Source organism: Paroedura picta, chromosome 14 (genome assembly GCF_049243985.1).
Source record: "Paroedura picta isolate Pp20150507F chromosome 14, Ppicta_v3.0, whole genome shotgun sequence".
Classification (NCBI taxonomy): Eukaryota; Metazoa; Chordata; class Lepidosauria; order Squamata; family Gekkonidae; genus Paroedura; species Paroedura picta.
In genome coordinates, this window is record NC_135382.1 from 2,008,733 (window position 1) to 2,023,558 (window position 14,826).

Below are 14,826 nucleotides of genomic sequence, written 5' to 3' on the forward strand. Positions count from 1 at the left end.
CACTCTAGTAACATGATTCCTGACCCCAAATCACTTCTGAAACCTTACTCTGCTTCTTCTTCAAGATCTCTACCTCATTTTAAATTAATTCTTCAATCTCGGAAATTGTAATTAATATTAAAATGACTGGTGCTGAATCAATTATGTCTCTGTTACTGGAATAATTAAAATCAACAACCCTAAACACAAGATTTATACCTCTTATACATGTGGGTCTGCACACAAAGAGGGATGATGAACTGAAACAAGGTTTTCTATTCCTTGGCTCCACCATCAATCAAAAGGGCGAAGAAATCAGAAGAAGACTGAGGCTGGGAAGGGCAGCCATGAAGGACCTAGAAAGGATTCAAGTTAATTCATGCCACAGTATCCTACTCCCCGTTATTATGTATGGGAGTGAAAGTTGGACAATGAAGAAAGCTGACAAGAAAGGACATTCCTTTGAAATGCAATGTGGAAAGAAAATGTAATGGATACCATGGATTCCCCAAAAGAAAAACCAGTGGGCCCTAGATCAAATTAAGCCTGAACTATCCCTACAAACTAAAATGATTAAACTAAGGTTATTGTATAATACGAAGAGTCATTGGAAAAGACAATAACGCTAGGAAAGGTTGAAGAAAAAAAGGAAGACCCAATATGAGCTGGACTGACTCAAACAAAGCCACACCACTCAGCTTCTAGGGCTGCTAATGACAGAACATTTGAGAGGTCATTGAATACACAGGGTCACCATAAGCTGTAAACAACTTGATGGCACTTAACACATGCATACACAATGCTTATCACCATTTTTATGTAATATGGGTACCTAATACATATAGGATCTTCTGTAACTTTTCTTACTGTCTGAGCTGTGGCGTTCCAATACTCTCATGTCAGTCTTTTCATTTCACAATGGAGAAGTCTTGCAAGTCAAGCTCTTTCAGTGCAACCTGCCTTATACACTACTAGATTTGCAGTAAATAAATAAGTATTCCTAAAGCACATTTCTTCAGAGTTCTTCACAAATATTCTTAAAAAGCAGTCCTAGGCTAGCAAGAAGTGCTAAACATAGCAAAAAAAAGGTAGAGCTGAGAAAGCTCTGACAGAACTGCTCTGCTACCACTTCACTCTGCTGAATCCCAAGATCCATCAAGGGGAGGAGTGCCAGCACCCAGGAAGGACCCAGTGCCAACCTACATCCTAGCGCCTAGGGCAGTGGTCCCCAACCCCTGGTCCGGGGACCAGTGCCGGTCCGTAGATCAGTGGGTACCGGGCCGCGGCTCCTCCTCGTCCTCCTCCCCAGCAGCTGCCTCGGGGGCTGCCCTGCCACTCTGCTGCCAGCTCACCTTTGGTGCTCTCCAGCAGCCTCCATGGCTGGGGCTCTTCCTCGGCGTGGCACTGCGCAGCTCTGCTGGCAGGAAAACAAGTGGAGCAGGGGCTTGGGCGGCAGCGGCGATGTCCCACAGCAAAAGACTACCCCCCTCCCGGGCCTCAGCAAAATTGTCAAGCGTTGACTGGTCCCCGGTGATAAAAAGGTTGGGGACCACTGGCCTACGGCATTGCTGGGTGAAACAGGCTCTGCCCCTAGTACTTTCAATATGAAGATCTTTCTTCAACAAAGTGTACTTATTGGGAGAAATTGACTGGGACCTTACACCTAGGGCTGGTCACAGTCTTGTTAGATTGGTTCTTAGAGCAGTTCTGTCAGAGCTCTCTCAGTCCCTCCCACCTCACAGAAAAGGGAAGAGAGAGGAAGGGAAGGCAATTGTAAGCTGCTTTGAGACTCCCAACTCTTCTTCTAGTCCAGCAAGGTGCTCACATGCTGTAACCACTATCCTACTCTAAATTTCCAGGGTACAGCTATACAGGAGTACATAGTGGGACAGAGAGCCACTGCAGCATAGTGAATAATACCTCGGCTATACAAGGTCCTAAAATTAAAGTCTTTGCTGGCGTATAAGACTACTAGGAATGCAACGGGTGCTAGCAAAGTGCCCCAACGGAGAAGCAGGCTTCAACCCTACCTTAAGTCATGGCTGGCGGCTGGGGCAAGTTGGACGGAGGTGGGTGTGCTGGCGCAGGGTGCTGGAGGCATGCGGTGTGCTGGCGGCTGGGGTGAAGGCAAGGCAGTCGGGCGTCGAGGAGCGTGGTGGAGGAGCCTATAGGCCTGGGCTGCCGTCTTTGGAGGCGGCCAGGCAGGCATGGCCGCTGGTGGGTGCGTTGGGCTGGCAGCCAAGGCAAGTCAGCAGAGAAACTGTCTGCCCGCGAAGCTGGCTGTGCAGGTCGTGACCAGCCTCTGGAGGTGGGTGCTCCAGGGGCCAGCCCAATCTGGCCATGCCCAGTGAGCGCACCTGATGTGTCCTGGACAGTGTTCTGCCCATAGGGACCTTTATCAATTATTAGGGAGAACAAATATGGAGTGTGTACCAATGCAGGTTAGTAGAACAAGCCTCCAACAATAAAACAGACTGGCAATGAAGCCAGTTGCGCAAAAAGATACTAAAGGTTCTAGAAAACTGTTGTTGGAAAGGGCTGCCCAGAGCCACTGCCCAGGCAGGACACACTGGCACCACGTGCCCCCCCCCCTCAGTCCACTCTTCATCTCCGATGTCACTGCTCCTCTCCAGACCACAAAGATCAGCTCCCCAGCCAGAAATGGCTGCTTCAGAGAGGGGAATCTGAGTCATTGTACGCTCCCCAGACCCCATCTCCAAATCTCAGGGAATATTCTCAACCCAGGGGTAGCCAACCTCCAGGTAGGGCCTGGAGAGCTCCTGGAATTACAGCTCCTCTCTAGACTATGAAGATCAGCTTCCCAGGCAAAATATGGCTGCTTAGGAGGATGAATAGGATTGCTGTGCAGAAGAAACATTTGAGGCCTACCATGCAGGGTTGTTGGGCGGGTGAAACAGGAGGCAAAAAACCTCCTGCAACAGTACTTAGTGTCATCTGCACAACAACCCTGTTTAGTAGACTTAAAATGTTTGGAGAGGTGGCAAAAAGAGACATTCATGACTTGGCGCCATCTTCCCTCCAGCAGCGAGGCCAGCCCAGCCCAGCAGGATGATACGTGAGAAGGGGCTTTTATGCAGGCTTCCTGCCAGCCAACTGCTAAACTGCATGCCCCTTCGGAAGGAATACGTGCCCCTGCCCAGACATCCCTGCGCTGCTGTTGGGAGAGCAGCAGCAACAACGGCTGCCCTCGGCACAACACAGAGAGAAAGGTGCTCCTGGCCTCCAGCAGTGGCTGTTAGAGGCTCCTTCACAGCAGGCCTGAAGGGAGGGGGGGGGGATGGACTCCTGATCAAGAGCAGCCATCGGCCCTGAGGGGAGGGGATTCCACTAACAGGAAAAAGGCAGATCCCTCGGACCACAGAGCATGCTTTAGGATTGCTTTAGGATGCTTAGGGCTGATCCTGCATTGGGCAGGGGGTTGGACTAGATGGCCTGTATGGCCCCTTCCAACTCTATGATTCTATGATTCTATTATTCATGCTGGCTAACTGGTGAGCCACCCTTGACCACTTGATCCCTATTATGTGGTAAAATGGGGAGACAACCCTCCAGATGTATGGCTAACCATGAGGGATCAACTAGAGCCTGTAAACTTGAGGCTAGAGCCAAGGAACTATAGGCACCTAGAACAGCACAAACCGATTTTATGCTAACTTAAGCAAGGAATAGTTACTTTCGTCCTGCTTTCTTTTCAAGAATCCCATCATCAGCCTGAAGATTTCAGTAATTTATCTTCTGCCTACCTCGAAAACAAAGGGCACATTATATCGGTGGTCCCCAACTACCGGGCTGAGTCCCGGTGTCAGGCCGTGAAGGCCCTGGCACCGGGCTGCGGCTCCCTCTCCCCGCCCCCCCCCCGCAGTAAGAAACTTCCCAGGCCGCAAGCTTGCGGCCCGGCAAGCTTCTTACTGTGGGAAGGGGGGAGAGGGAAGCAGGGCCGCTCACGCGCAATGTGCATGCGCGGCCAAAAATGCCCATGCACGGCACTTTCGCGCATGCGTATTGCGCATTTTCGGCCACGCATGCACGGCATGCGCAGCCAGGCAATCACCCTTCCTGCTGCCGCCGGACCCCAGTGTGAAAAAGGTTGGGGACCACAGCATTATATCATTAATAAAATAAAGAATGAGAATAAATGTAAATAATACAGTTAATTCAGCACTCAATTGAAACTAAGATTTTTACTTAAGCATACATTTTAACTCTTCCACTGAAATCAACAGAACTTAATTTGCTTGGATTATACCCCCAATACATCTGGAAGCTAATAAGAAATACTTTCTGGCTGCTGAGGATTCATCAGCTGGGAACCGCAGAGGATATTTATATCTTAATCACATGATAATTATAAACTAAAGTGATTCAGCCCACAAGAACACTTGAATTTCTAAGATGAATGAGATGACAGTTATCCAACATACTGACATGTTCGCCACCATGCCTGAGTACCTAGACTATCACATCTTAACCTGCATCTCACCCACAGTCACTTCCTCCCCAATTTGGCTATTACCTTCAACTCTTACTGCTGCTCTATTCCAACTCCAACTTTTGACTGGGAGCCAGGGTGGAAGGGTGTGTGTGTGTGTGTGTGAGCAATGCAGGTGGAAGGACAGATTATAAGTGGGTAACTCCAATGTGCTTTGATAGCTGGTTTCATTTGGACACTAGAAAAATTACAATTTAGATTATCAAACGGATTTCATTATAATCGCCCTTAACAACAGCTGGAAGAATTCCAGGCTCATGTCATCTGTCTGCTAAAACATTAAAAAAATTTTCAACATTATGCAAATTACTTTTTAAACCATTACTCTGTTCCCTTAGAATTCGAAATGTTTCACAAACTTGTTAAATTTGGCAGGAAGACAAATGGGGAAAACAGAATTTTATCCAAAGCTAAATTCCCTAGTCCAAGAGCTAATGAGGCAAGAAGTCTGCAGTAGGAAAGGGCAACAGAATAACATCCCTCTTATCACCCCTGCCCAGCAAACTCCATCCCTATCAACAACAACCCTTGCAGAAGGAGGAGAGGGGTAGAAAACTAGGGCTGAGTCTGTGCGGAGCTTTTATTCCAATCCCAGGTCGATTCAGTCCCTGCCAGCTCCACTTAATGCAATTTCCATTTTGATCTTGTCCTATTTAAATTTTCGCTCTGCAACAAGCATGATTGATCCAGAGTGACCCTACCTTTTCCACATGATATCCTAGGTGTAAATTACACGGAGCTTTTATTCCAACCCCAGGTCGATTCAGTCCCTGCCCTCTACACAGAATGCGATTTCTGTTTGGATTTGGGGCAATTTAAATTTTCCTTCTGCAGCAAGAAGGATTGATCCGGAGTGACCCTACCTTTATTGTGCGATATCTTTGAATGCTTTTAACGCTCAATATTTTTCAAATCCGGATTGGGAAAGAAAGCTCCGTGGTAGAAAACCTCTGATAGGCTACACCTGGTCATGTGACAAGCTTGCCTTAAAGGAGAAGCCCCTAATTTCTCTCAACTTCTGTGGGTCCTGGATTTTTTCTCCTTTCTCTGCCTTTTTCTATCCTCTCCTGCTGCCCCCCCCCCTCAAAAAAAATAAAGAGGCTCCCTGCTTGGCTCTTCTCCCCACCCTTCAAGAAAAGAAAGAAAGAGGCTTGGCTCCCCCCCCCTTCTGAACTTCCCTAACCACGTGCAGAAGACTTTCCTGTTTCAATGGGGGGGGGGGAGAGGAAGACCCGAGATCAAAGCGATCTGAATTCAACAGGATTGACAATGGAATAAACAAAGTAAGTGCAGACTCTGCCCTAGAGTGGATATAACCCTCAATATATGAAAAAAACAGTATGAGAAAGCATGCAGATCTCTTCTTATTCTAGCTGCTGAGCCTCTGTAATCAAAAAGCCCTGACTGGCCCAGGCTTCAGTTCAAAGGCTTCCTTGCTCCCAGGCTGCAAGTTTGCCTTAAAGGGGAAGCCCTAACTTCTCTCAGCAGAAGTTCCAGAAGCCCTAACGTCTCTCGGTAGAGATTTGCCTATGGGTTTTTTTCTCCCTCCTCTGTTGTCTCCAATCCTCTCTTCCCGTCCCCTTCAAGAAAAGAAAGCGACTCCTGCTGCGCTTAGATCCCCCCTCCCCTTCTGAGCTTCCCTAACTACATGCTGAACACTTTTCTGTTTCAATGGGGGGGGGATAGAGGAAGAGCCAAGTTCAAATCAATCTCGATTCAGCAGGATCCACAACTGAATAAACAAAGTGAGTGCAGATTCAGCCAAGGTTCCTTCCAACAGCCTGCCTCAAGGCCCCTTTTACAATATATTTTTAGTCACCTTAAGTTTTTCTTTGGAAAAAGAAAGATAATCAAATCAAATTATTATTTTTCTTTTGAAAAAGAAAAGTAGGATTAAATAATCCAATCAGAATATTCTCTAAATAGTAAAAAATGGCAAATGAAGATATCATTTCTGCACTATTATAGAAGCAAGAAAAGCAGTTTTAAAACTGAGCTTGACAGTTCTTCTGACGACGTGCACCTCAGTTTGGCTCTTACAGAGTAAGAGCCAGGCATCAGAAGGATCAATCGCAGACTTTTCCCACCCCATCCACCTCCTCTTAGTGCTTCCCAGAAGGGCAAAGAGCCATCAGGAGGCAAGCTGCAGGGCTCTGGGCAGCCCACCACTAGCCCACCGCCTCCCTCTGCCACAGCCCCACCCCTCCTGGATAATGGGAAATGCACACCGTTCACTGTGTTCCTGGTTGCCAGGAAAGTGAGGGAAGCTGGCTGGGCATGCACAATGGGAAGGTGAGGGAAGGGAGCTGGGAACTGCCACACAACCTTCCCCACCTTCCTGGCTGCTGAGAAGGCAAGGGTAGCCAGCTGGGTATGCTCTGGCAAGGTGTATACTGCTCCCTGCCTTCCTAGGTGCCAGGAAGGTGAGAGAGGCCAGCAGACTGTGCTCTACCACAGTGAGCTGTGTTCCCCGCCTTCCTGGCTGCTGGGAAGGTGAGGGAGGCCAGCAGGGTGCACTCCACCATCCCCCCCCCCAACTGGTTCACCTTGCTAGCCGGCCTCCCTTTCATTCTTTGTCCCATTTTTTAAATGGGCTATGTCCCTAATTCTAGAATACATTTTGGCATTTTCACAGGTTTGTGGTTGATAGGAATATTTTCTCCTTTTAGTGTTAACAGCTTGTCACTAAACAGGAATTATGCTAGAAATAGTAAATTTTATTTTCAGGAAGCTCAAAAGACAATATGCAAGGTCTACCAAATCCCCAAATTGGGAGCAGAGAAAGTTTCCCATATACTCAACATCTGGTTTTCCACCCAGCAGGACATTATGTTTGGTAGAGAAACATTTCCAGAATACAACATTGTGTTGCATTTTAAAATAGTATGGTTAGAATTAAATCTGATAACCCCCTACACTTGAATTAGTGACTTTCTGCCAGTGACCCTGATTTATAATCTATTTCTTTGTCAATAAGGAATTGGAAAAAGGGGGGGGGGAGATATCTAAGACCAAGCAGTAAGTTGTCAACTACGGGCAAAGAATTGGTAAATCACCATAGAACCTGGAATTCAGATTCTGATATCAGGCAATATCATACCCTTATCCATTGTTCCTCTCTATATTTGTGAAACAGTCTGGGGGGGGGGTGGAATGTGTCCGGCTGTCCAATTTGGAATAGAGCCAATCAGGGTGCAGCCAGCAAAGCCCCTGCAGCTCCCACTCCTCCGTCCCTGGACTCTAGCCTCTTTGCTCTCAGACGCCTCAGTGCCTGGAGCCAGCAGCAGGTAAGGGGAGAGGGCCCTGGGCAAAGGGTCCTTCTGGAGGGCCTACTAACGAGGGAACCCTTTCAAGGCCTGTTCTTAGGAACGGGCTTGGAAGCTAGTCTAGTATCTTCCTTATTTTTATTATGAGGTGTGCAACTTGTTCAGTTCTCAGATTCAGAAGAGTTACAGCTTTCCTGTATCCAGTGATTCATTATCAAACTTTGTTTCCAGAATGTTCTGAACCCTTTGTTATCTCTGAACAGGTGCAGACGTATAAGATGCGAAGAAAACATTTTAGATTACAAAGTATTTTAAGTTCCAGAAGTGGTGACAGGACACAAAGTAGGGCAGAATACATACAATATAAAGCAATGACCAGAACAAAGCAGAAAGCAGCAACACTGGAACAAACAAACAATAACAAAATGTAATTTTGTAATGAGCACAACAAAGTTTGAGTCCACTGACACCTTTAAGACCAACTTTTAAAATTAGCCCTTGTCTGTTAATGCTGTTGTTTCTCCATCATAGCAAAGCTCCTTTATTCTGGAGGAAGGTTTCTAACTCTTCTGAGCACAGTGATAGGACATAAGAAGTTCCTGAATTATCATACTGTTGCACAATTGTGCAGCAGAGGAAAAAACACACTGCACATCTGTAACCATGAGTGTCTAAATAAATGGGGTAAGGGGTCCTGGGAGGAGTTGGTGTCAAGGATGTTGAGGACTCCCAGGAAGACAAGGCTGAAGTGGATCATGCCACTGGGCATCTGCGGTGTCTTCCAGCACCCACCACAGGACCATGTGCCAGCTGTGGGGCCCAGCATCCACAGAGCATTTGCAAGTCCCATGAGGCCATTTGCCGGGCCTGCAGCAAGAACGGGCACATAGCCCAAGTGTGCCATTCTCAGCCTGTGTCCATGTTGCAGCAACAATCCGCTGAGGACACACCCTACCAAGGGGATCAACAAAGAACAAACAAATGTGAACTTCACAGTGTGAGCCTGCTGCAGCCAGTCACCCATGTCATCTGATCACCAGTACCCACTTGGTCTGCATCAACTCCATGTGCAATGGCCTCAAGAAGATCTGGCTGTCAGTGAGCATAGAGGAGGCTTCCTGTTCCAGAGAACTGGACACTGGGACATCTATTTCCATTATTTCTAGTTTGACTCTTAAATGCCTGTGGCCTGACAGAAGTTCCCCTCTGCAAACTTTCATTGCAAAGTTCACTGCAAAGTTCATTGTTTAAGACTTCCAGGCTGGCTGCATTCCAGTATGAGGTGTGGGTGATTTTGTCTTTGTTTTGAGAACTTTTCTTGTCATCTGCCTCTGGTTGTTGTCGAAGGAGAGTGCCCCAATCTCCTGGAATCACCGTAAGTGGAATCTATTTGCTCCAGATCACATCATCAGAGGATGTTTGCAGCAAGTTTCCAGCCAGTTTTGACAACTTGCTCAGCCGTTACATTGGCCTCCTGGTTTCCTTGGCTCTTGACCCGAGGTGGCGTCCATCTGCCTCAAGGACAGAAGGGTTCCCTTCACTTAAAGTCCCATATCAACATGGAGCTTAACAAGCTTCTGGCAGAGGGCATCCTTTAGCCGGTGCCAAACATACGTTGGGAGACCCCATCAAGCCAAATGGGGACATCAGCATCTGCATGGACTGCATCCTGAATAAGGCACTGCAATACCACTCTTACCCAGTGCCTGTTATCAGCCACCTTTTGGCATCTCTGGCAGGGGGCAAGGTCTTTGCCAAACTCGACCTAGCCCAGGTTTACCAGCAACCGCCAGTTGATGACGCTGAGGACCAAACAATTCTCACCCATGGAGGTATTTTAGGTCAAGCACCCGCAATTCTGTGTCAGCTTGACACTGAATCTCGCAAATCAAACCCAGAAAGGAAACTAACAACAGATGACCCAACCTGTAAGTAGAAGAAGAAGAAGAGTTGGTTCTTATATGCCGCTTTTCCCTACCCAAAAGAGGGTCAAAGCAGCTTACAGTCGCTTTCTGTTGATGGGCTGGAGACTCCGCACCCTCCTGGACCAGTTGCACCCAGACCATGATGCAACCGTGTGAGCACATAAAGAATTCTTCACTGCACCCTGCACTTTCACCCATGACAACCCCAACTGGATCCCAGCCACCATTACACAGGCAACTGGTCCCGTGTCCTACCGTGTCCAAGCCTCTGACAGCCGCAACTTCCACCAGCACGAATCCAGACCAGCTGCACCAGAGGCACTGCTGAGCCCAGCAACCACAGTGGTCACTGCTGCTAACAGATAGCCCATCCAGCCTATTACAGCAACGTAACTGTCTGTGCAGATGCTGACCAAGCCAGCGCCCAGCTTTCCAGCAGCCCCTGTCACTCCACAGGACCTCGCCCAACCTGTCTCTGCTCCAGAACTAAACCAGTTTACATGACATTCCACAGCACCATCTCCTAAGTGACTAAGACATGCCTTCTTTCATCTTTCACAGAATTTTCAAAAGGTAACATTAACTGTTCAGTTCAGAAAGTCATTGGTGCAGAGAGCGCATAAAGATGTTAAAGAAGAGCTAGTTTTTATATGCCACTTTTTCTCTACCCAAAGGAGTCTCAAAGCAGCTTACAGTCGCCTTCCCTTTCCTCTCCCCACAACAGACACCCTGTGAGGGAGGGGAGGCTGAGGAAGCCCTGATATCACTGCTCAGTCAGAACAGCTTTATCAGTGCTGTGGCGAGGAGTGGGGAATCACCCCCAGTTCTCCAGATTAGAGGCCACTGCTCTTAACCAAAACACCATTTTAGAGAATTAGGTATGTATACGAGAGATACTTAGCTGCATGTGGGGGAGTGCAGAATCAAATCCGGCTCATAGAATCATAGAATAATAGACTTGGAAGGGACCTCATGGGTCATCTAGTCCAACCCCCTGCACTATGCAGGACACTCACATCCCAATCGCTCATCTACTGTAACCTGCCACCCCTTTGCCTTCACGGAATCAGCCTCTCAGTCAGATGGCTCTCCAGCCTCTGTTTAAAAATTTCCAAAGATGGAGAACCCACCAACTCCTGAGGAAGCCTGTTCCACTGAGAAACCACTCTAACTGTCAGGAACTTCTTCCGGAAGTTTGGATGGAATTTCTTTTGAATTAATTTCATCCCATTCGTTCTGGTCCGTTCCTCTGGGGCAAGAGAGAACAACTCTGCTCCATCCTCCACATGACACCCTTTTAAATACTTGAAGATGGTTATCAGATCCCCTCTCTGTCGTCTCCTCTCTAGGCTAAACAGACCAAGCTCCCCCAACCTTTCTTCATATGTCTTGGTCTCCAAACTCCTCACCATCTTGGTTGCCCTCCTCTGGACACGTTCTAGTTTAGTTCGCCAGATTAAAAGTCCGCACTGGGAGATTCTTTTGTCTGTATTTTATGTTTATAAATTGGGATTTTCTCGGGGGGGGGGGTTAGTCTCGTCATCTGCTACATGTACTCACTGATGAGATCATCAATAAAGTGCTGTTTGTTTGCCCAACAGCCTGGTGTTCCTCCTATGAACCCACATATTTTACCAAAGCAAAAGATCAAACTCGGAGATTATCATCTTATTATAGAACCAGTAGGCTACATTGGTCTGACTGAGCTTATCCTAACACACAGGATTGTTGTAAGGATAAAATGGAGAAGAGGGAAATGTTGTACACCATTCTGAATCCTCCCATTATGTAGAAAAACAGCATAAATAAATGAATTAATAAATGATTGGTTAAAGAGCCAGTTTGGGTAGTGGTTAGGAGTGTGGACTTCTAATCTGGCACGCCAGGTTCGATTCTGCACTCCCCCACATGCAACCAGCTGGATGGCCTTGGGCTCGCCACGGCACTGATAAAACTGTTCTGACCGGGCAGTGATATCAGGGCTCTCTCAGCCTCACCCACCTCACAGGGTGTCTGTTGTGGGGAGAGGAATGGGAAGGTGACTGCAAGCCGCTTTGAGCCTCCTTCGGGTAGGGAAAAGCGGCATATAAGAACCAAATCTTCTTCTTCTTCTTCTTCTTCTTCTAAATTCTCCCACACTACAATAAAAAAACAACATTGATAGGCAGTTTAACAGAAATAACTTTTCACATAATGCCAAATTAATTACTTCCAGAAAAAGTGAAAAAATAAGTACCACCCTAAACAGAGTCATAGCCATCCAAGTCAACTGATGTTAACAGCCTTGGAAGTTTCTTAACTCAGCTTAGGATAGTCATGTTTTTGTGGATTACAAAGAAGAGTTGGTTTTTATGCTCCACTTTTATCTACCTGAACGAGTCTCAACATGGTTTACAATCGCCTCTGTCTACAACAGACAACCTGTGAGGTAGGTGAGGCTGAGAGAGTTCTGATAGAACTGTGACTAACCCAAAGTCACCCAGCTGGCTGCATGTGGAGGAGGAGGAGGAGTGGGGAATCACCCCCAGTTCTCCAGATTAGAGGCCACTGCTCTTAACCACTATACCATTCTGGAGAATTAGGTATGTATACGGGAGACACTTGGCTACCAGCGTAGGTAAGGTTGTCCTCTAGTCAACATCATCATCATCATCATCATCATCATCATCATCATCATCATCAGAGTAATATAACAGCAGAAACTGAATGTGAACTGAGGATGGATAGATTTTGTTAAAAGGAAACGTCCACACGGGGGCTTCCATGTTATTTATTCCAAATCACAGTTTATCATTTCAGCAGGTTTCAGGTATCTGATTAAGGGACTTTTTAAAGTTTCTCCCCCCCCCACACACACACTCACACACACACACACACACAATCATGTTGGCTGCGTAGATGCTGCTGGACTCTAATCTAGCTGCTCTACCTTCTGAAACTATGTTAGGGCTTGAATAATTTTTCCCTCTGTTGATTGTGCAACCTGCCATTTCCTGATTGCCATGTGATTTTATGGATCAGCACAGCACTGCAAATAACAGAAAATAACATCAGGGCACTTGGGATGATGAGTAGTAGCCCTCCCCCCCCCTCCTGAATGCAAGCACACCAGAGTGTTCCTTGCACAGGGCACTTCAACAATCCTTATCCCAGCCTTGCTCAACTTTTTAAATGTTGGGAAACCCCAGAAACATTCTTCAGGCTTCAAGAAACCCCAGAAGTGCTGAATATGGTTGGGAACCGCACATGGCCACCCAGGGCCCCCTTCCCCTTCCAGGCCCATCTTCTGGGAGCGGGGCAGGTCATAGGGTTATATTACCCATTATTTGTTTAACATATTTTAAACATATTAATTAACTCCCACCCTTCCAGGAAACCCTTCCAGGGCCCTCAGGAAACCCCAGGGTTTCATAAAGCTCTGGCTGAGAAAGGCTGACTTATCCCATAAAAGTGAAAAACAAAATAAGCTCAGATTTTTGCTCTGTGGCAGCATTTTCAGGGTTACGACGGCCCATTGGGACCTCGCTGAAGCTTCTGCGATGGCTTGCTACTCTCTCGACCTCTGAGCACGCCGCGTGCCATTGGGAGCAGGCCCTGGGCCCCCCTTCCCCGCGGGCAGCCGGACGAGGACGCTTCCTTCCCTGAACTTGGCCGCTGCGGGGCCTCTGGCGGAGGCTGGAGGGCAGCCCCCGCGCGCCCCTGGGGGAGCCGAGGAGGGCCCCGGGCGGCTCGTGCTCCTTCCGCGATCGCCAGGGGCCTCCCCCCCCCCCCCGAGCCTGCCCTGGGCCCGCCCGAGATCCTGAGAGCGGCGCGACAAATCCGGGCCGGGGTCGCCGGAGCCCCGGAGGGGGGGAGGGGAGGGGGGAGTGGAGAGGGGGGGCTGCTGCTGCTGCTGCTGCTGCTGCTGCTGGAGGGCCCTCCCCGCCCCCCCATCCCCGCCCCCCCCCCCGGGCCCACCTTGGCTTTCTGCCGGGCGCTGAAGCGCAGCTGGTGGGCGAAGGGGCTCCGCACGGGCGGCCCTCGCGGCTCCTGCTCCTCCTCCGCTCTGCCGCCGCCTCCGCCTCCGCCCCGGGCGCAGCATCCCCGGCCCCGCAGCCTCATGATGCCGCCCAGGCCAGGCCGGGCCGGGCCCACGACCACGACGACACGGACGACGACCGGGAGGGGGAGGGGAGGGGGGAGGAGGCGGGGGCGACGCGGCGCGGGGCGGGGAGGGGGCGCGGGGGGAGGAGATCCGCCGGTCCCCGGAGAGAGAGCGAGAGAGAGAGAGAGAGGCGCTCCTGTCAGCCTCCAGCGCCGCCCTCGGGGTGCGCCTGCGCGCTGCGCCCAGTGATGCGCGGGGGCAGGATGCGGACGGAGGGAGGGAGGGAGGGAGGGGGAGAGCCCCCCCCCGCCGGATGTTCAGCCGCGTGGGCGGGAAATCAAAGCTCTCCCCCTCCCCTCCCCTCCCCTCCCCTCCCCCCCCCGCCGGAGCACCTGTTCCCGCCCGCCCTGGCTGGCTGGCTGGCCGGGCTGGCCTGGCGGGCGGGCGGCGTCGAGGGGCGCCTCCGCTGAGGAGGGCGGGCGGGCGGGCAGCCGCGGCGCTGAGCGAGCCTCCCATGGCCGGCTCCTGTCAGTGTCTCAGTCCTCGGAAACCCGTCTTTGCCTTCCAAGCAGCCCTGCTTCCAAAACCCACAAAGAGCCCGCTTGGTGGCCCGGCTGAGGGCGGCAGCGTCTGAGGTGGCCAGCTGAGTCGGGCGTGGGCCAGTCGCAGCCCTGATAACGCTGCTCCGACTGAGCCCTGAGCCTCCCCTCCCGCACAGGGTGTCTGTTGTGGGGAGAGGAAAGGGAAGGCGACTGGAAGCCACTTTGAGCCTCCTTCGGGTAGAGAAAAGCGGCATCTAAGAACCAACTCTTCTTCTTCTCCTTTAGTAATCTCAGGGCTCTCTCAGCCTCCTCTTCCTCACAGGGTGTCTGTTGTGGGGAGAGGAAGGGAAGGCGACTGGAAGCCGCTTTGAGCCTCCTTCGGGTAGAGAAAAGTGGCATATAAGAACCAACTCTTCTTCTTCTCCTTCAGTAATCTCGGGGCTCTCTCAGCCTCCCCTCCCTCACAGGGTGTCTGTTGTGGGGAGAGGAAAGGGAAGGGGATTGGAAGCCACTTTGAGCC

General features: G+C 49.7%; 1 protein-coding gene across 2 annotated transcripts in view; it reads right to left on the bottom strand.

Moving 5' to 3' along the window:
• Positions 1 to 13,983, bottom strand: part of LPCAT1 (lysophosphatidylcholine acyltransferase 1) — a 157,258-nt gene extending 143,275 nt beyond the window's left edge. For both annotated transcript variants that reach the window (XR_013226574.1, XM_077310364.1), the window contains exon 1: positions 13,638 to 13,983. Coding sequence is in view for 1 of the 2 variants with exons in the window: in XM_077310364.1 (XP_077166479.1) it covers positions 13,638 to 13,781 (144 nt within the window). In the remaining variant the exon portion in view is untranslated. The remainder of the gene's footprint in view (positions 1 to 13,637) is intronic.
• Positions 13,984 to 14,826: the final 843 nt, after the last annotated feature.